The sequence below is a fragment of the Macaca thibetana genome, chromosome 3, assembly GCF_024542745.1.
Source record: "Macaca thibetana thibetana isolate TM-01 chromosome 3, ASM2454274v1, whole genome shotgun sequence".
Taxonomy (NCBI): Eukaryota; Metazoa; Chordata; class Mammalia; order Primates; family Cercopithecidae; genus Macaca; species Macaca thibetana.
Genome location: NC_065580.1, coordinates 162,173,504 through 162,194,468, shown reverse-complemented (window position 1 = coordinate 162,194,468; position 20,965 = coordinate 162,173,504). Strand labels below are relative to the sequence as shown.

Sequence of the window (20,965 nt, the reverse complement as noted above, 5' to 3'; positions counted from 1 at the left end):
CCGAAAAAAAAACGAACACGAGAACTTAGTTCTATTATATCAGTCAGGAGGGAGGCAAAGCTGTCTGCCGAGAAACCCCAAGGGCTGGGGAGAAGCATTTATACATCTGAGGGCGGGTTGCATTTATTCATCTCTGAGTTCCCTTTAGATTCTGGGATTTAGGATTCCGGGAACCCAGGTAAGAATTGTCATGACCACAGGGTGGGCTCATTTTGAATAAAGATGTGGGGAATTCTGTGAGGTTATAAGATAAAGCTCAGCCAGTTCTTTCCCCCTACCCCCAAGAAATGGTGGTGACTTCTTGGAATCCTGAGCCACACTGGGAAACTCTGGTGGGGACTTTGTCTACATTATTGGAGGGTGGGTGGAGGGTGGGTGGAGTGCGGGTGTGAAAGCTTGGCCTTATACAGAGACGGCCCAAAGTGACTGGGCAACATGGAGCTGCTTCTAGAACACTGAACATTCTGAACTTTTGGATCCTCTAGGCTGGAGAAGGGTGGGGGCAGGTATTGGTGCACCTTAGCAGGGAGAGGAGCTGCCTGCCCTCTCTGGAGCAGAGAGAGCCTTCACACGGAGGACACCTGGGCTCTGTTTCCCACAAGGCATGAGGCCATCGGGTTGGGGGGTGTTCTAGTGTCCTCAGCCAAGGAGTCCTGCCTCCTGAAGGAAACGAGAGCATAACTCCACATTTCCTAAGTGGGACTGTGCCTCGTAACTTCCTTCCAAAGCGGACAGTGAAAAGTGGGGGGAGATAAAAGGGTAACTTTCTGGAAGAGAGATCTAACAAACGCTACTTCAGCCAGGCGATCCAGGTCAACATCAAAGCGCAAATGTTTGTTGTTTTCTTCTTCAGGCCTAGGTTTCTTCTCTGAAATAACTTGAGCTCTTCGGAAGGTACGAAATCTCTGACGTGAACGTTTGGTTTAACAACTGGCTACAGATGTGGCAATCAACATCTCCCTGACAAGCTTGTCTTCTTCTTTGTGCATGGCCACGTCCATGTACAGCCTGATCCTACCCCTATTTCCTACCTGTGCTCAGGAGCCGTGACTTCCAGGTCACATCCTTTCATGCTGACCCCACTTTGGTTCCTGACATTTTTTGTGTGGTCATCCTGCGGACCACTTAAGATCAATGTTAAAGCAAACTAAATATGGCCTGAGAAGGACTCCATATTTCTAGATTTGAGTCCTGTGGATGAACTGTAACCTAGCTTAATGGTCAGACAAAATTAAAAACCTAACTTAATAGTATGCACCTGTAACAATAGCGGAGGGTTGGCCAATCCCAGCGGCCATAATTCAACCACTCATAGACTGCTGCATGTTCAAACTGCGTTCAAATAAGGCCAGTGCCAGGCTGTAACCAATCTCACTGTGTCTGTACCTCACTTCCGATTCCTGTACGTCACTTTACCTTTTCGGTCTATAAATTTGTTCTGATCACGAGGCACCCCAGAGTCTCCGTGAATCTGCTGTGATCCTGGGGGGCTGCCTGATTCGCAAATTGTTCATTGCTCAATTAAATTCCTTTAAATTTCATTCAGCTGAAGATTTTCTTCTATCAGTTATGAGGTCCCATGAGACAGCATGACAGAGTGGAAGAAACTTTAGACAGTAATTCTTGGTGGGAAGATACCTTGAGTTGAACCCAGAGTCTTGAGACTGAAATATTAAAGATACTTTGCACAGGGGTGGCGGTGAGAGAAGTATTTCTTTTAAAAAACTCCCAACCACTACCTAAGCCTGACTCCTGTAATGTACAGCAATGAAGGCAGATGAAGATGCCTGGTCTTAGGTTGAACATACACTCTTTCCACTTTGTGTTTGCTAGTCTCATGTAACCCTTTTTTAGTTTCTTTATTGTTATTATTTTTTAAAACATGCTTCAGTGCTCTTTCATATGCAGAGAAGCAACCCTGGGAGCCTGTGCCTTCTCCAGGCCCTTGTGCCTTCAGAAGCCAGGGTGTGCTGGGAGTACTGGGGGTGAGGGCATAGCTTCAGCCTGAAACTTTTCACCGGAGTTATCTTTCTAGTGTGTGTGCAGTGGGCTTTACTCGGTTTCCCAGCCCTCCATCTCAGAGAAAGACAAAACCAATTGGATATGGTGTATGTACTTGTCAAACTGTTTATTTGCCATTCACACTGATTAGAACACTGGATTTACAGAAGAAACTGTGGTACAAAGAGAGGAAGGCTCTGGTGGCTCCTGAACAGCAGCAGTCCAGCTGCCCTGCACAGGCTGGGCACGGTGAATGCTCCCAGGAGAGGGGAGGTGGCCCACTCGACTGGGTACCATGGACTGTGTACAGTGGAGTGCCTGCTCTCCTGTGCTATCTAGAAACACTTGGGAGAGGGGTTTCTGGGGTATTCTCTCATGTCATCTGGCTGAAGACACGAGCTTGACACGAGCTTTAGGAAGCGTTTGATACGTTTGTACCAGGGAGAAAGAAGCCCATGCATGAATTTGCAGGATGTTTTGTTACTAAACCCAATAATTGCCACACAAGTAGACCCTAGGTGGGGGCTGGTTTAAATAGGACCACATCTCCCGTTGCTTTTTCAATAGATGTGTTATACCGTCATTTCAATTTGAAAGTTTATTTTTTTCCATTGATTTTTATACATCCAGAGTAACACAAATAACCAACAGTTCTTTTTCTTTTTTGCACATTCATTTCCCCAGAACAAAAAAAGTGAACTTAAAAAAAATTGGAACCATGCTATTAGCTGTTTACAAAAGTGAATAAGAAGTAGCTCATTTTAAAGTCTAAAATAAACAAAGTAGAAAGAAGCATTTTTTTTCCCTACAGTATTTAGCAAACCTAAGAAAAAGTCCTTAGAAACACACACAAAAAAATGGAAAAAAAAGTTATAGGCATTAACAATATTTTATAATGAAGCTTAATCTATTTACATACATAAATACAATTAACTTTGTTGATGCAACTCTTCTGGAAGAAAAAAAAAGAGCCAAATGATCAGCCTCATCAATACTGACTGACCTGGCTAAAAACAAAATTCCCAACAAACACACAAAAATCCCAAAACAAATGTATACACTAGGGTAAACAAAAAGGCATTTTGTTCAGATGTAAAAAATGTTTTGTGAGATCATTGTCAAACAAATTTTCATGTATAAAAGACCCAAACATGTCATTCCCCCCAAAAATAAAAACCAACAAAAATAAAAATCACCAGGACGGAATGTCCCAAGGAAACAGGTATTTCAAGGCAGAAATCTGCAATCCTAAATTGCAGGACATTTGAGTGGAACCATTCATTTCCTTTCTAATCAGAGCATTTCTGTTTATCTGTACAAAAACTCGAGGCAGCAGAAAGGCTGTCTATTTACTCACTGATTGTGATTCGCCCAGGAAAGCTTTTGTTGCTGCGTTTGGACAGCAAGCAGATCCAATATGGTTGGCAATGTCTCTGCTCTGCTGGAAGAAACCCATAAACAGGAGAAAGGCTGACTCACCATGTTCCTTTATGTGAAGGGGGAAGAACTGGACCTTCTTGTGTTCTGAAATTTGGTACTGGGTGGGGGTATGTGCTATCTCCTTAAGAGAACATGGGAAAATGAGGAGAAAGAAAATGGGGTTTGGAAGACAGAGGAAGAGAGAAAAAGAGGGAGATATTGGGGGGAAGAGATGGAGGGAAATGTATTTTCAGATAGTGAGAAAAACAGAACTGAAATATGTGTCCATGTTGAAATCATAAATAGGGACATGAGTAAGCAGTAGAAATGGCTTATTCAATACTTCTCCTGGACCAGACACATGCAGTTATTATATGGTTGGCCTGAGGGTCTCATTGATACCTTAACTTTCCTGAGGGCAATGAATAAAAAGATACCTTAATCTACCTGAAGTCAATGAATGCAATTTTTCACACACATACACACACACACACACACACACACACACAAAATGTGTTGCGTGAGACCTATCTCCAAAACAACTAAGGTCTAGTTTTTTTTTGAAACACTTAAATACTATGTATGCTGGTAAGAGTCTGTGAAACTCTAAATGACCAAATCAGTGAGCCTACAATAGTGACAAGCCCTCTCCACACATGGCTTTGAGAGTAAAGGTTCAACGTGAAAGATTATCTAATCAGAGCGTGAGGCTGGTTTTGAGTTGGAATATCTTCAGGTAACAGAATTAAACTGAAAAACATAATTTTTTCCTTCATTTTTCTCCAGGATTTTTGCAGGTCAGACATGGCAACATGTGCTGAAAAGAACATTTACGTTCAATTTGGGGGAAATGGGCTAATGGTCCTTTTCAGAAATTAAATTTTTACATTTGCTGACATTTTATGGTAATTTAGCTGCAGAAATGTAATATGGAATAATAGATGGAACTGAGTTGTGGAGGGAATCCTGTGGAAAATGAAAGTGAATATATTCCGAGTTTCTCCGAGATCTGCTATAGCTCTTCTCTAGATAAGAACGATCTGACAACATAAGCTGCTTTACTCTTTAACTCTTACCAAAGTGCTACTGCATGTGTGTAAAACAAATAATCAATATATATATAAGAAAACTCAAAAACAAGTTGTTTTAAATAAGTCCAGCTGTTTTTTGCTGCCTGCAGCCAAAGATTTGTCTAATTTGAATGCTTAAATTTACAAAATAAAAAGCAAACACTGTTCTGAAGTCCTGCTTTCAAATACTCTTCAGAGTTGACCTGAAATCGTTTCAACGAATTTTAAGAGGTACGTTAAATAACCACCAGATCATTTGGAGCACACATATGTCAAAATCAGCAGTTAGGGTTTATGAGTTGTACAACAACTGCATTCTGACCAAATCCTCCAATAAAAATAGTGCCATAAAATTTACAGTGACATTGGATACCTTTGAATTGTAGCCACGGACAGCAGTGACATGAATCTTTCCTGTCACACTGGTGCACAGGTAAAAGTCCACATACCACATAGGGTAGGGTCTCAGCCTGGTAAAAGCAACACAAAGATGTTGTTGAGTGAGCAGCACAGGACAGGGGGTCTTGCACAGGTGGGACCATGTTTTCCCACTTGTCTCCACTGAGGCACACAGAGGGAAATTGGCTCCTTGAGGCCTGCCTCTGGTGCGCCCCTAAATTGCTACAATCGTAGCCCCTAAATTCATTGATTTGGTTCCTATGTAAATGTGGCTCCCCTACACAGTTTACTTTGGCTGTGTTCTGTTACACAGCATCTGTGAAATTATCAGATGACCTTGGGGTGAGCAAATCCCTGGACAGAAATCGAATCCTCTCCAAAGATGTAATTACTGGCACCTGCCTCAACCCTCTGGAACTAGATTGACCTTCTCTGTTTTAAGGAGGAGGTTAGATATGAGACCCTTGGTAAGCCTGGCAGAAAATTCCATATTTCTGATCCTTGGAGTGACCCTCAGTGTCTAAAAATCCTATTAAAAACATTGCTGCGTGAGCTACCCACTTGTTTGATTAACATGAAAGGGAGTTTAATGTAAACAATACTTCTGGATAACCAAGTGATCACATTACTCATCCTTTTTTTCTAGCCTTCTTCAATGTGATACATTTAACTTTGGCTACTATCAAGAACAAAAAAAAAATGTAGTACTTGATATTTTTCTTAATATAAGTACATTTAAATAATTAAAAAAGTATCAACACATAAATGTCTGAACATCAAGATACATAAATATCTGGGGATTCCTTGTGGGAATACAGTAGTTAAAAATGACCCAAAGCTGTAGCTGTTTCTCAAAAACAACAACTACCCAAAAGTCCAAAAGAAAAGTTAAATAAAACTTAACAGAAAAGGGAATCATATTTCTTTCCATGGTCAAAGCAAGAAAGAAGCAAGCTCAATTTATATATATTTATATATACGTATATAAAAATAAAAACCACCCAAATGCAAATACGCATTTTGCAATTGATAAGGTGCGGAAAAATTAAAAATAAGAATTAGATGCCAAACAGGGCGAGTTGCATCCCCCCTCTCCCCCCAGCCCAACCAAAATTCCACACTCTTTGGAATAAACAACTTGGTTAAAAAGTTAAGTCAAGGGTATAAAATCTTTCTTTTTATTCACAGCATTGCTAAAACAGAAGCATTCACAGTTTCCCTCCGGGAATCTTCCTGTTTGCTTTCCAGCGCGTCCCCTGGGTGCTGGGGCAGGTGCACACCCTCGAGGTGCGTCGGCTCGGCCACCTCCGCGAGGACCGGGGCGCCGGCGGACGGCGGCGGCGGCGTGGGCTTCCGGGTGCCGGAGGCTGCGCGGGCCTGACCTACAGCGAGCTCGTGGCCGTCTGGCCGTCGGGCGCCCTCGGCCCCAGGACTGTGGCCGGGCCCGGGGCCCCGCCAGGCTTGTCGGGAACAGGAGGCCAGGGCGCCCGGAGGAGGAGGCGACGCCCCGCGGGGCCGAGCCGGGCCGGGCCTGGCGCCTCAGTAGGGCCTCCACACGGCCTCCTCCAGGCGCGCGGCGGGCGCCATGTTGGTGGGGGAGTTGCTGTGGCTGCCCTCGGCCTCCACCACGTCGCTCTGGTTCGGGAGGCTGGGGTTGAGCAGCGCGGAGCCGGTGGAGGCGTTGGTGCAGGGCGGCAGGATGCGCGGCGGCGAGCGCTCGCCGCCCACCATGGAGAACTGGTAGGAGCCGGCCGAGGCGCCGTAGTACAGGTGGTAGGAGGGCGAGCTGGCTTGGAATGGGCCGCCCTGCGCTTGCGACGAGCCGGGGTAGGGCGGCGGCAGGTAGGTGTGGTAGCGCGTGGCCGAGCCCATGGCCGACATGCCGATGCCGATGCCCGAGGTGACTGGCGTCGGGGAGTAGGTGAAGGCGCCTGGGTAGTGCATGCGGGGGTCAGAGATGGAGGGCAGCGCGGGGAACTGGCGCGGGTCGCTGAAGGCCGTCAGGTCGGGTGCCGCTGCCGGGAGGGCAAGAGAACGGAGCGGGAGTGAGTGGGGGGTTGTGGAGGCCACAGCTCTTCCCTCTGCCACGGGGGGCTACCCAGGATGATACCGCCTAGGAGGATGGGAAGCCACCCAGGATGCTACTGCTGGGGAGGACGCAGACCACCCAGGATGCTACCTCCCAAGAGGACGAGGATCACCCAGGATGCTATACCCAGGGGGACAGGGACCACCCAGGATGCCACCTGCTGAGATGACGGGGATCACCCAGCGTGTCACCTCCCAGAAGTATGGGGACCACCCAGGATGCTATGCCCAGAAGGACGGGGACCACTCAGGATGCCACCTCCTGAGAAGACAGGGATCACCCAGGATGCTACCATCTGGGAGGATGGAGAGCACCCAGGATGCCACCTCCCAAGAAGACGGGGACCACTCAGGATGCCACCTCCGAGAGGAGGGGGACCACCCAGGATTCTACGCCTGGGAGGGCAGAGACCACCCAGGATGCCACCACCCGGGAGGACAGGGACCACCCAGGATGCCACCTCCGAGAGGAGGGGGGCCACCCAGGATGCTAGGCCTGGGAGGATGGGGGACACCCAGGATGCTATTGCCCAGGGAGAGGGTTTCTACCCAGAATCTGCCACCCAAAAAAGATGAGGTCACCCAGAATTCTATGCCCAGCAGGACGGGGACCAGGAGAATGCTACTGCCCAGGAGGATGGTATAATGTACAGTAATATAATACAGTAATATAGAATATCATGTAATGTAATATGACATATGAAATGATGTAGTATAGCATAATATAGTAGGTATAGTATAGATGTAATATGCAATAGTATATACTATAATATGTATAACATATATAACATGTTCACATAATCCCAGGGTTGGCAAACTGCAGCCTGCTAGCCAAATCTCGCTGCCCCCAATTGTTGCATGTCCCAGTAGGTAAGAATGCCTTTTACTTTTTTTAAATGGTTGAAAATGCAAAAAAGAACACTTCCTGACCTGTTAAAATGACAGGAAGTTCAAACTTCAGTGTCCATCCGTACTTTGGAACACATCCTCACTCATTCTTTCATGTACTGCCTACGGCTGCTTTAGAGCCACTGCTGTAAAGTCAAGTGGTCAGTATAGACACTGCAGGGGCCACAGAGCAAATATTCTTTTTTTTTGAGACAGAGTCTCACTTTGTCACCAAGGCTGGAGTGCAGTGGTGTGATCTTGGCTCACTGCACCCACCACCTCTTGGGCTCAAGCAGTTCTCCTGCCTCAGCCTCTTGAGTAGCTGGGATTACTGGTGCCCACCACCAGGCCTGGCCAATTTTTGTATTTTTAGTAGAGACAAGATTTCACTACGCTGGCCAGGCAGGTCTTGAACTCCTGACCTCAAGTTATCCACCTGCCTCAGCCTCCCGAAGTGCTGAGATTACAGGCCTGAACCACTGCACCCAGCCCTAAAATATTTATTCTTTGGCCCCTCACAGAAAAAAGTTTGCTGACCCTCTATTTGATCAATATATTAACATACCAATAATAATATAAGCCTAATCTGTGATATTAATATAACAAATGATAATTTGACACTATATAATAATGTAATGGATGCATAAATATGTTACTAACATAATATGTTATACATATATATGCTAACACCATTAATATATAATAATACATTACACATAGTATTTAGGTTGAATGATAGAAAACTGCCATTTTCATAGGCCTTCAACAGTTGAAAAATTGATAATTTCCTAGTATTTAAGTGAATGTATGGCTCAGTAGCAACTGTTGAGCGAATGTCAGGGAATATCATTACCACTCCTCCTCTCCATATCTACCTTTGTACTAGTTCCACAATTTTAGAAACAGTATAGCCTTGAGTTCACCTGGTATTCTCTATTACGCACTTCACTGGTTTGTCAACACAAGTAGATGTAGGACCTTGATTTATCTACTCTGTTTTTTGCACATGAGGACATTTTACCAGAAGTTGTAAAGCTTTGTCTCTAAAACTCACTTTGTTACGACTGTGCATTATTTTGTTAGGATTATGCATTTACAGTTTCACCAACTGGCTTTAGCGCTGTCCTGTGGTTCACTGGCTCTGTCTGCATTTTTCTTACCTACAGGCCGCCCTTGGGAACTACGGAGGATTTGTGTACTAGGCAGGGTTCCCTATGTCTGAAGATCAGAGTTTCTCAGCTGTGACACTGTTGACATTTTGGGCCAAATCATGATTTGTTGGGGTGGAGGAGGGCTGTCTTGTTCATTGTAGGATGTTTGGAAGCATCTCTGCTTTATCCAGTAGATGCTAGTAGCATCCCCCTCCCCTCTTGTGACAACTCAGAATGTCTCCAGACATTGCCAGATATCCTGAGGGTGGGGTGAGGGAAGCAAAGTCACCCCAGCTGAGAACCACCACTGCAGATGCAGGAGGGCACCCTGGAGTAGTTCACGTTCCTCAGAATTATTCATTAAATGACCAGGCTAGGACTCTCCTCTTTATATCAGCAAATCCACAGACAGCAACAAAGGGTAGAAACATGAATTCGTTGTTTTAAAATGTGAAGTTCTCAGATCAACACACAAAATAACTCTTAAGCTCAGATGGCATGTGGCCTGTGTCCTTTTGAGTTCAGGCTGATAGAGAAAGTTGACAGAGCCAAAAGCTTGCTCTGAAAGGAAAGCTACCAAGGTGGATTAATCTGTTTTTGGAAGGCATCGGCAGTTGATCAACTTCCTCATATTTCAAGCCTATTATTCCAGCAGGGAGAGCTAGTGTGTTTTTTTTCTCTCTCTCTCTTTCTCTCGCTCACTCGTCTCTTCCACACCCCATCCTCCCTCCCTCTAATGGTCTTTTATTGCCCTAACACATTTTTAAAAATGAACTCCTCTGTACCTTTGGGGTGAGTGTGATGAGGGGATACACTCCTCATCAGAGAGGTAATTAAAGTTTATAGAAACAGCCCAAGTCTGTAGCAGATCCCTTCACTAATGAGGAAACCAGGAGTCTGACTTTCAAACAAACACTCCTGTTAATCTTTTCAAAGCCAGGCAGACATGTGGGCAGGGAAAAAGTTGTAAACGGACAGTGGTTCTGAGGCTGCCCTTCCTTGGCCACACTCTAGTCAGTTCTCGAGCCAGGCCACACCTCATTCCACAGGGTTCATCCCTGCCCGCTTGTTGGGGCCATCTGTGAGCAAGCCCTGTGTCACTTGTTTTTGCTGACATGGAGAGCTGTGACATGTTTGAGAGTTAACAGGAAGCTTTACTCCATTTTTCCATTTAGATGTAGAGAGTCTACAGAGAAGCTGGGACAGGAGGAAAAGCATTAGGCAAATACAGTCAGTTTGTTGTCATCTGATGCAATACTCCGGACACAAATAAATGACTCTGCCCATTATTCCTCTTGCTTCATTTGCCCTGAGACAAAAAGGTGAATCCACTGGAAAATGAATGAAAGGTCACCCTGTTTTACAGCAATGTCTGGACATGCTCTGCTGGTAGGTTCCAACTATTACATGGTAACGTGGTGATGGTACCAAGTTACTGGAATCCGGAGTGAGTCCGTGATTTGTCATGGACATAAGTACTGGAATGATGTTACGGTCTCAGCTGTTGGGGGAAAATAGTTCTTTCACTTGTGGGCAGAACATCCAAAACAAAGAGCTGAAATGCTGCCTGTGATCCTTCTGTGTACACATGAGCAATGTCATACTACAAAAGACCATCCATTTGGTCAAACTATCTTTTTTACACACATTTTGATAATAAAATACCTTAGGCCCTCTAGATATGCTCAGATTCAAATGCTGTGTTCAAATGTTGCTTTTCATCTTTGTGTCTTGTCTCAGATCCCTTATTCAGACCCATCAGTCTGCACAATTCACCCATCCAGCCATAGCTCTTTTGTCCTTTTGGCTGGCCTGGTGTCCCCTGATTGAGCAGCAGGGTGGGAGGAGTTGGGGACCCCTGATATTCACAGGGAGTTTTTAAGAGTAGGAAATCGGGGGCTTAGGAGGTCCAGGTATTTTGGCTGGAAGTGTTTTCCCATTGATGGGGCTAAATATTTGCCATGACGGCTCACGTCTTCGCTCTCCAGCTTGACATGGATGAAAGCAGCCTCGCTCCAGGGCCCCTCCCACTGCCCCCAGAGGATTAAACAACCTGAGCAGGTAATGGCTGCCTTAAAAGGAGCTTTTGCATGACTCAGATTAATGCATGCTGTCTGTCGCCCAGGTTGGCAGCTAAACATTAATTTTTTTTTGAAAAAGAAAAAAAAAAGAAAAGTAAACCTCTAGATGACAACTCTTTTCAGACAAGGTGTGGAGTCTGTCTGCAAAGGATAGAGAGAGAGACAGACAGAGTCCAAGTCCCCAGTGCAGAAGGAAGCCCAGGTGGGGCTGGGGCCGGGAAGAGGGGCAGAGCACAAAGCGGTCGGGCTGGATTAAAAGGCAAAGCAGCCACAGAGCAGTGTCAGGTTCTCAAAGCTGTCGGCCAGGCAGCCACTTTCCTTTTATGTATTCCACCCCCCTCCTGCCTCCAGGTTTATGACAACACTTTTCAGGCCTGTGCTCCAGGCTTGATTTCTCAGAGGGAGTTCTGCCAAATTGAAGAGCAGCCTCCCATACTGTTCTGTGCCACTGTGAAAGCTCATCTGGAATTCTGTCCTCCCTCCAAGAAGAAAAGAATCATTCTTGGGTTCTGAAATGGGACATGGTTTTTATCTGCTTCACACTCCCATGGCATAAAATGTTCTCCCTTACGCCTTGGGTGATTGAAGTCCAGGGTGTTCACAAATGTAGCTGTGATATGGGACTTTGCAGTGCACATGTTACTCATTCCTTTTATTTAAAAAGTCACCCGTCCACCTGAGCACCAGTCAGCTGGAGGAGTTGGCCCCCACGGTTCTTGGACTATAAGGTGCTGATCTTGGGTGATGACCAAGTCAAAAGACTTACGTAATAAATTCCAAAGGACAGACCTATAGCAGGAACATTCAAAGGAGAACAGGCATTATTTCAGATGAAGACCACAGCCAGTGGGTGCACTGAGAAGAATCAGTAAAAGCTGACAAGTGCCTTTGTTCTTGAGGGATAAGCTTCTAGAAACCACAACCTAAACAAGATGCCATGATACCTGTGCTACTCTCTCAATGCCTTAGAGCAGCATGTACCATGAAAATATTGGCATTAATGGCCAAAAGTAATGTGAAAACCGAGCACTGAAGTTGGCTTTCCTATTTTACTGTAGCACCCAAGAATACTGGAAGGCAACGGTTCTCACCTGGGGGCAGTTTTGCCCCTTGGGACACTTGGCAATGTCTGGAAACATTTTTTATTGTCCTAACTGGGGTGAGCAGGATACTACTGGCATCTAGAGGCCAAGGATGCTGCTAAATATTCTCCAATGCTCAGGACAGACTCCCCCAACAAAGGATTATTTGGCCCCAGATGTCAATAGTACTGCTGTTGTGAAGCTCTGAGAAGCAGCTAAGGCATCTGATGAAACCTGAAGTAATCACAACTGTCTGGAAAACACAACATTACACAACATTTAAAATGGCAGACATGACTCCACTGCCCCTGTGCCTGTCCCCTAATCTGCTATAATCTGATCCCAAGAGCTGAAAAGCAAGACCCACCCCCTCCCCCAAACACACATGCAAGGGTGTTTGCAGGCATCATAACGCTGAAGTTCTCTGAAGCATTTTCACAGTTTGGTGCAGCTCCAATTTCAAAGCCCCAAACACTAAGTTTCTTCTTTTGCCTTCAACAAAGGAATTTTTCTCTGTAACTCTGATTTCCCTGCCCACGAGCAAAGGTGAGTGCCAAGCCCAAAGGGCTCATAGGTTAAATGACTAATACTTAATGAGCTCATATTAACAACAATTATGCTAACCATGACACCTGAGTTTTTCACTCTGTTCCTCTAGCCTCTGTATGAACAGCGCTTAGTTGGAAATGTCTAATTTGGGGTATACAGTTGGTTTTCTATATCCATGAGTTCTGCATCTATTTAACCAACCATAGATCAAAAAATACTATTTTAAAAAAGGATGGTTGTGTCTGTATTAGACATATACAGACTTTTCTCCTTGTCATTCCCTAAACAGTACACTAAAACAAGTATTTACGTAGCATTTACATTTTATTTGGTATTATGAGTAATCTAGGAATGATTTAAATATATGGCAGGATATATATAAGTTATATATAAATATTATACCATTTTATATGAGGGACTTGAGCATCCATGGATTTTGGTATCCATGGGGGGTCCTGGAACCAGTTCTCCATGGATACCGAGGGGTGGCTGTATTTACTTCCCATTCCACAGGTACCCCCGTGTGCTGTCCATGTGATCTGTGAAAATTTACCACCACCACATGGACCAGTCCCATCAGTCCAGAATTCATTTGGAATAATGAGTCCTAACAGTTGACTACTTTGGCTTTTTATATTGTTCTTAACCCTTCAGTCACCATCCTTTCTTGCCAAATGTGAACAACTTTAGAATGTCTAAGGAACCTACTTCTCCAAGCCACTTCTGCCTTCACATTCACAATCTCTGCCTCCTAAGTATCCAACAAAATCAGTGCATGGGCATAGGACTTAGAGATAGGTCACCTTGTCTTGAAACCATGTTTTACTCAATTTTTAATAATGTTCTGCCAACTCCTTCATGCACCTCTAGTCTCCCGGACCTTCCACCTCAGCTCAGCTGCAAAGAATGTGTTTTCAAGTGGCTTACTTGAGAGTCGACTGGAAAGTTCTGCAGAGAGGGTTGTCATGCCGCTGGCACGTCCAGGTGAAATGGGCGTTGCTGGGTGCACAGAAGGAGAGGCAATGGATCCCAGGTATTGGTAGGACTGATCATAGGACCACGGTGGGGATGGCTGGATCTGCCTTGTATCTGAAGAGAATCAGAAAGGTCAATTATATGTAAAGTGGGGTGGAATTTTAAAAATGTCTTTTAATAAGAAACGAGTGGCCTTTGTTCAAATATGTCACATACATGTATGTGGCCTATGTACCAGGGTTTAATAAGCCTACTCAAGTCCAAGTATCTGCCTCTGTTGGATTATTTCCCTCCAAAAGAGACTGGATTCTTGGAGATTTTCACCTGATACCTATTCCTTCCAAAGGTTTTATTGAATCATGCTAACAATGATGAGAGAAATGGATTACACTTTCAAGGTAGGAGTGTTAATGTCCACACTGTTGAACTGCAGCACCTGAGAACTTCAAGTATCTCATGACTGCTGAGATGATTTCAGCTTTGCCAATAATTAGAATGATCATCATCAGAAACGTTTTATAAACTCAGGGGATCACTTATCTGTGTTCGGTAAGAATGTGGAGTTTGGGGCTTTTTTTTTTTTTTTTTTTAAATACCTTTACCTTTGGCAGAAAGTATTCCATGGGCTGGTAAATGTTTTATATTAAGGCGAATTCTCTCCCAAGGATGACAGGAAAGAAGGTCTGGCTGGGAAGCTGGCAATGAGGTCTAATGACTAGTTCACAAACCCAGCAGTAGAACTGGCCCTATCAGCCCAGGCCTTCTGTTCCTTTTCAGGACTTCAAGTTTGCAACTTTTAAAAGTCAGAGTTTTTAGCAGGTATTTTATAGGTTGCCATTATAAGAGGCCTGGGATAGGAAAGAGACAAAAGTCTGACTTCAAAAGATTTAGACAGAATGGATTTTGTCAATTTGACTCCAGTGTTCAAAGGAGTCTTAATTTTCAAAAGCATCATACTGTTTGCAGATGAAAAGGAGGAGGAAAGCCAGCTCTATTCTTAGGCAAATGTGTAAGGAAATTTAAATTGGACACTGTCCCACTAGAAGAGTTTTAACTTCTTTGGAGTTAAACATTAATTTTCTCTTTATGTCCCACCTTTGTGGACAAAGATAACAGTGAACTACCATAATTCCCAGGGGTCTTCACAGCCAGAGCTTCATGATCCTGCAAGTAGCAGTGTAGGAAGAGGAGGCTTCTTTCCAATACTGGGCATAAGTTCTGGATAGGTCAGGACACAAAGAAATGAGCTATTTCTACTCATTATAAAATATTCAGATCTGCTTCCTACAGGGGCTTTTCATTTCCAGCAGTTCACATTTGCTTTTCTGTTTATCTCTCTGAAGCTGCCACAGTGGATAACAGAATCAGACATTTGGAGACCCAAATCTTCCTCCCCAGTATTCTCCTGACAGCCTCCCTTCCTCCCTCCCTCATACTGATTCGTTTCTTTCTTTTTTGTGTGTGCATGAAAATAACTGATTTTTTAAGTTTAAAAAACCTGGTAGTTCCTGGGCAAATAGTTTAGCTTGGAATCTTTGAAATCTAATATTAAAGAAAGGTCTTCATTTTATTCCAAATTGTAGAGGATTTAAAGAGGTGGCAAGGAACAAAAGAGCTGGTCCATTTTAAACTCAGCAGAAAATAAATGTTCAACCTTGGCTGAAGCTCCTGTGTAATCTTACAGCTAACAGTGTTTCCAATAACTAAAGGCAAACAGAAATAGCAGACTGTTCAGTATTCCCATGCTACTGCAGGTATTTTACTCCAAATGAAAAAAAACCCATATACTTAGGTATTTTGTATAAGTCATGCGTATATACTAGATACACACGTTTACTAAGTGAATATAGAGTACTCCAATATTTTAATCATTTTAAAAGCAAACAAAAGAGGTTTCAGAATTGTCGGAAAGCCCCCCAGGGCGTGAATTGCGGTAGAGTAATTCATGCCTTGTTGTGTAGACAGCCTCACACCTCTAACCCCGTGTCTAAAGCCACACTAAGCATAAAGTATTATGCCATGATTCATGCTCTGTCATGTTTTACTGTAGTGAAAAAGTTGTGCTAGGCTTTTCTAAACTCATAATTAAACCATGCAAACGTTGCATAATATTTCACAGCCTTTAAAAAATATGCTTTGGTAAAATCTTTATGATTAAAGTCCAAGTTCTATGAGTTTTTTTTTTTTTTTTTTTTTTTTTTTTTTTTTTAAAGACAGGGTTGCAGATTCCACATTTTCTGACTTCACACCATAACTTAGCTTTTCAGGTGTTGGAGGGGGAGATGGCAATAAACACCCTGAAGCCCACCCAACCCCCCACATCAGTTTTCTTTCACGAGACCACAGTGACTTGTGCTTGGGTTCATTGCCAGTGGTGGGCCAGAAGGTGGGGATGGTGAGCCTCTGATGTTGGGGTTTTAGTTGCTGCCTCTTCTGCGTGTGTTACTAATAGAAAACAAAAACAAAAAAGGCCTGATACTATGGTGCATTCTGGGTTTAATATTCATTACTGTCTTTGGTCTGACAGGGCCAACACGAACTCACGGGCCACCCGAGCACTGGACTAACAGGCAGGAGAGGTGGGCTCTGGGTCTTTCTGTCTGGTGAGCAACCGGGTGACCTTGGATTACTCACTTAGACTTTCTTATTCTCACCTCTGAAGGGAGATGATCCCTAAATCCTTTCCAATGGTAACAGAGCAGGATTCTAATTCCAATAGGTCCTACACAGTATTTCTTTGTTTTACTTGTACATTAAGCAGAGTGAGGGAAGAATCAGACATGGGGTGAAGAGTGGTGCCTGTAATAATAAATTGGTGTATTTTGGGAAGAGGAAGTAGAGGGGAGTAAGATGGGAGTTATCCAGAAAAGGCCACGGGCTGAGGAAGAGAACCACTGTAAATCATTCTCCAGAGCACAGGGCTACTTGTTCTTGAAAGAGCTGCCTCTGATAAGTGAGTCCATCAAAAGGAACAAAAGCATATTGAACATTTACAGTGTGCCAGGAATGTGCTAATTTACCTGGTAGGAGAGTGATGAATAAGACCAATATGGTCCCTGCCCCACTGGCACTTATAGTCAGTGAAGATCCCAGGACCTTGTGATGCTTGGAAAGGCATCTTCCTGTTGCAGTAATCATTATACTGGGTGTTGCTTCATTCATTCATGTATTCATTCATATGTTCATGAAATTACTTTTTTATTCACTCATATTTCCAACAAACATTTTGGCTTCACTTGGGCCACTGTCTTGGGGACTCACTAGTGAATGGAAGGTTCCTGCCTTCTGGGAGTTACAGCTACTGGGGTGCCTCAGGGCTGTATCTGGGCTAACTGCTAGATTAGCTGCCTAATTTGGACTTGCAAACAGCTGTTCCCAAGGTAGAAACAAGAACCCTAGTGGTATCTATTACATGCTTATGTTCTGCCTCTGAGAGGAGGAGACCAGGGAAAGCACCGAACTTAAATCACAGACAAATTTCAGTTTGCATCCTGTCTTCACCATAAACCAACTGGATGACCTTAGGCAGGTCACTTATTTTCTCTGGTTCATAGTTAGAATTCTGACTTCAAAGAGTAATAGGAATAAGTGAGATAAACTATATGGAAAGCAAGTATTACAATTTCTGGCCATAGTAAATGCTCAATAAGTCTGAGTAACCTTTATGATGATATTTCTAAAAAGAGAAATCCATGCCAAGGGACTTATCTGACGTTCATTGGTGAGACCACACATGTTTGCTCCAGGATAAGGCTCAAGTAACAGTGTTTTGTTCACAGCTAAAGTCTTGACAGACACACTCTTCAGGGTGGAGAGGAGCTGGGCTCAGGAGATTAAATGGTAAAGGGGGAAGGAGTTTGGAAATTTGGGATTAGGATGGAGAAGGCAGGAACTCAGTATCTCAACCAACTCATGTTTCCATTAAAAAATACTGGATTCAGGGCCAGGCGTGGTGGCTCCTGCCTGTAATCCCAGCACTTTGGGAGGCTGAGGTGGGTGGATCATGAGGTCAGGAGATCGAGACCATCCTGGCTAATGGTGAAACCCCGTCTCTACTAAAAATACAAAAAATTAGCCGGGCGTGGTGGCGGGCACCTGTAGTCCCAGCTGTTCAGGAGGCTGAGGCAGGAGAATGGCGTGAACCTGGGAGGCGGAGCTTGCAGTGAGCCGAGATTGCGCCACTGCACTCCAGCCTGGGCGACAGAGCTAGACTTCGTCTTAAATAAATAAATAAATAAATGAATAATACTGGATTCAAAAAGTTAAATTTAAGCCTTTCTGCATACTGGTTTTCCAGGCTAAATGATGTCTGATGCAGCCACTTTACTGAGGCCATTTTGTGATAGGTTATTTTCAGCTTTTTAATCATCAAATAAAGGGTAAAACAGGGACCCCTTTTCACATCCTCGAACCCCATTCCCTTCCATTTGAAATGGGAAGTTAGGGATAAGGTAGAGTTGAAGTTAGTGGTGAGCTCAGAGGTGTACATGGCATATATCACACTAGAAGAAAGAAGAGTGCTTTTATCTTTTGATGCAGCAATATTAAAATGTCTCTAGAGTCAACAGTGACCCTTTTAAATAATTCATATCAGAATGTCCTGCTGCTTCTAGTTTCAGTTCCAAAATGTAAAGAGCTTGAGAGTCATCACTCTTGTTTTTATAAGAAAAAATGCTGAACAAACTGAAAATCCATGACTTTTCTTAAGTCCAATGGAAAGCTGAAGTTGCAGGGCAAACTGCCACCCCAAATTTTGAGAAGCAGGCAAACATAGAGAATCACAGTGAGGTCTGCTTGCTGGGAGCAGAATTTCTGAATTCATAAACTGACGGGAACACTTAATGGTGATTTTGACAGATTGCTAGAGGCTGAGTACAGACTGGTGTGAGAGTAAGACACTCCTGGGGGCTACAGTTTCAGGAGGAAGTGCACTGTTGTGGGTTTTTCATTCAGGAACTCCACCAGATTCTCCCAGGATCCAATATATTATAATAACAGTGGGTTATGGCTGAAAGAGCTTCAGTAGATTGACTATTTAAGGAGGAGTTCATAGAGAAGCTCACAGATAACATGGGAGACAAAAACAGGACACTAGAGGAATTTGAAGTCTCTGGTACCTTCTGCAAACATTAAATACAGCCCAACTCTTAGGTACATGAAAATAATAACTCACACTAAAGGCCTAAGTTCCTGTTGCCTGATAAATCATATTAAACTTTCAATTAAAAATTACAAGAAAGGCAAGAAAAAACACAGTCTGAAGAGACAAAGCAAGCATCAGAACCAGACCCAGATGTGACACAGAGTTTGGAATTACCAGACAGGGAATTTAACAATGATTAACATGTTAATGGCTCTAATGGAAAAAGAAGACAACGTGCAAGAAGAGATGGATAATGTAGGCCGGGAGATGGAAACTTTTTTTTTTTTTTTTGAGACAGAGTCTCACTCAGTAGCCCACGCTGGAGTGCAGTGGCGCAATCTCGGCTTACTGCAACCTCCACCTCCTGGGTTCAAGCGATTCTCCTCCTCAGCCTCCTGAGTAGCTGGGATTACAGGCACCTGCCACCACGCCTGGCTATTTTTTTTTTTTTTTTTTGTATTTTTAGTAGAGACAGGGTTTCACCATGTTGGCCAGGTTGGTTTGAACTCCTGACCTCAGGTGATCCACCCACCTTGGCCTTCCAAAGTGCTGGGATTGCAGGTGTGAGCCACCGTGCCCGGCCTGAAACTCTTAACACTCAAAAGGAAATTCTAAAAACCAAAAGCACCCTAACAGAAATGAGGAATGGCTTATTTAGTAGACAGGACACGACAAAGGAAAGAACCAATGAACTCGAAGATACAGAAACTTACCAAACAAAAAGAGGAAAAAGAACATCTAAGAACTGTGAGAAAGTTTCAAAAGGTGTAACTGGAATACCAGATGGAGAAGAAAAAGAAAACATTGGAAGAAATATTTGAAGTATTAATGGCTACGAGTTTTCCAAAATTAATGACAGATACCAAACCACAGATCCAGAAAGATCAGAGAACATCAAGCATAATAAATACCAAATCTACACCCAGGCATATCGTATTTAAACTGCAGAAAACCAAAGAGAAGAGAAAATCTTGAAAGAAGCCAGAGAGAGGAAAAAGCCAACACCTTACCCTTAGAGAAACAAGGATAAGAATTACATCATCTTTCTCTTCAGAAACCATGCAAACAGAAAGCAGAATAAATAAAGTGTTGCAACCAAAAAGCTACCAAACTATAATTCTGCATCCAGCAACATTATCCTTCAAATTCAAAGAAATAAGGATATTTTCCGACAAAACTGGAATAATTCATTGCCAGCTGACCTGCCCTATGAGAAACGTTAAAAAGAAGTGCATAAAAAAGGAAGAGCATTAGAAAAGTACTATATTAAGGTACAATGAACCAAGATAAGCCATATTCTGGGCTACAAAACACACTTTAAGATCCTTAAAAGTAAAATTAAGTGTTATTTTTCTTAACTGATCTGAAAGATAACTTTACAATAATAGTAACAAGGTATTGGGTGATTGTAGCATGTGGACAAATGAAATAAAAGGCAGTAATGATAGGAAGGAAGAAGTGGTACAGTGTTATTTGATGCTAGATGTAGATTAGTTATACATGTACTTTTCAAACTCCAGGGCAATAACCAAAAACATTTTTAAAAAAGAATAACTGATATGCTAACAGGAGATAAAACGGAATCGTATAAGATGTTTAAACCTATAAAAGGTAGAAAAAGATGGGGGGGAAGAATCAGGTGCAACAAATATAAAAGTTATAAATATGATTGATACTACTCCAGTTATATTAATAATTAGGTTAAATATGAATACCCTAAATGCACCAATTTAAAGACAGAGATTGTCAGTGTGGATTAAAAATAAGACCCAACTACATATTGTCTACAAGGGACCTATTTTAAATAAAAATATTCATACAGATTACAAGTAAAGGGATGGAAAAAGATACACCATGCTAACACTGATTGAAAGAAAGCTAGAGCAGCTATATTAATTTTATACAAAGCTGACTTCAGAGGAAGGACAATTTTCAGGGATAAAGAAGGGAATTACATGATGATAATGTGGGTGAATTCTCTAAGAAGACATCATCTTTAATATATGTCCATCTAAAAACTGAGTGTCAAAAAACATGAGGCAAAAACTGATAGAACTACAAGGAGAAATAGGTAAATATGCTATAACAATTGGAGACTTCAACAACCATCTTTCAGTAA

General features: G+C 43.1%; 2 protein-coding genes across 10 annotated transcripts in view; both read right to left on the bottom strand.

The window, feature by feature from the left end:
* ATP5PO (ATP synthase peripheral stalk subunit OSCP) overlaps nt 1–20,965 on the bottom strand; it is a 1,173,690-nt gene that overhangs the window by 862,064 nt on the left and 290,661 nt on the right. The window contains exon 1 of one of the 5 annotated variants that reach the window (XM_050784691.1): nt 11,432–11,435. The exons of the other annotated variants lie outside the window; for them this stretch is intronic. The gene's annotated coding sequence lies outside the window, so the exon portion shown is untranslated. Of the gene's footprint in view, nt 1–11,431; nt 11,436–20,965 lie in introns of those variants that run through there. 5 annotated transcript variants of the gene reach the window in all.
* The window catches only part of RUNX1 (RUNX family transcription factor 1), a 276,736-nt gene continuing 257,873 nt past the window's right edge, over nt 2,103–20,965 (bottom strand). For all 5 annotated transcript variants that reach the window (XM_050784643.1, XM_050784642.1, XM_050784646.1 and 2 more), the window contains 2 exons: nt 13,656–13,817; nt 2,103–6,904 (listed from right to left, as the gene is read on the bottom strand). In XM_050784643.1, the coding sequence (XP_050640600.1) occupies nt 6,429–6,904; nt 13,656–13,817 (638 nt within the window). In that variant the 3' untranslated portion in view covers nt 2,103–6,428. The remainder of the gene's footprint in view (nt 6,905–13,655; nt 13,818–20,965) is intronic.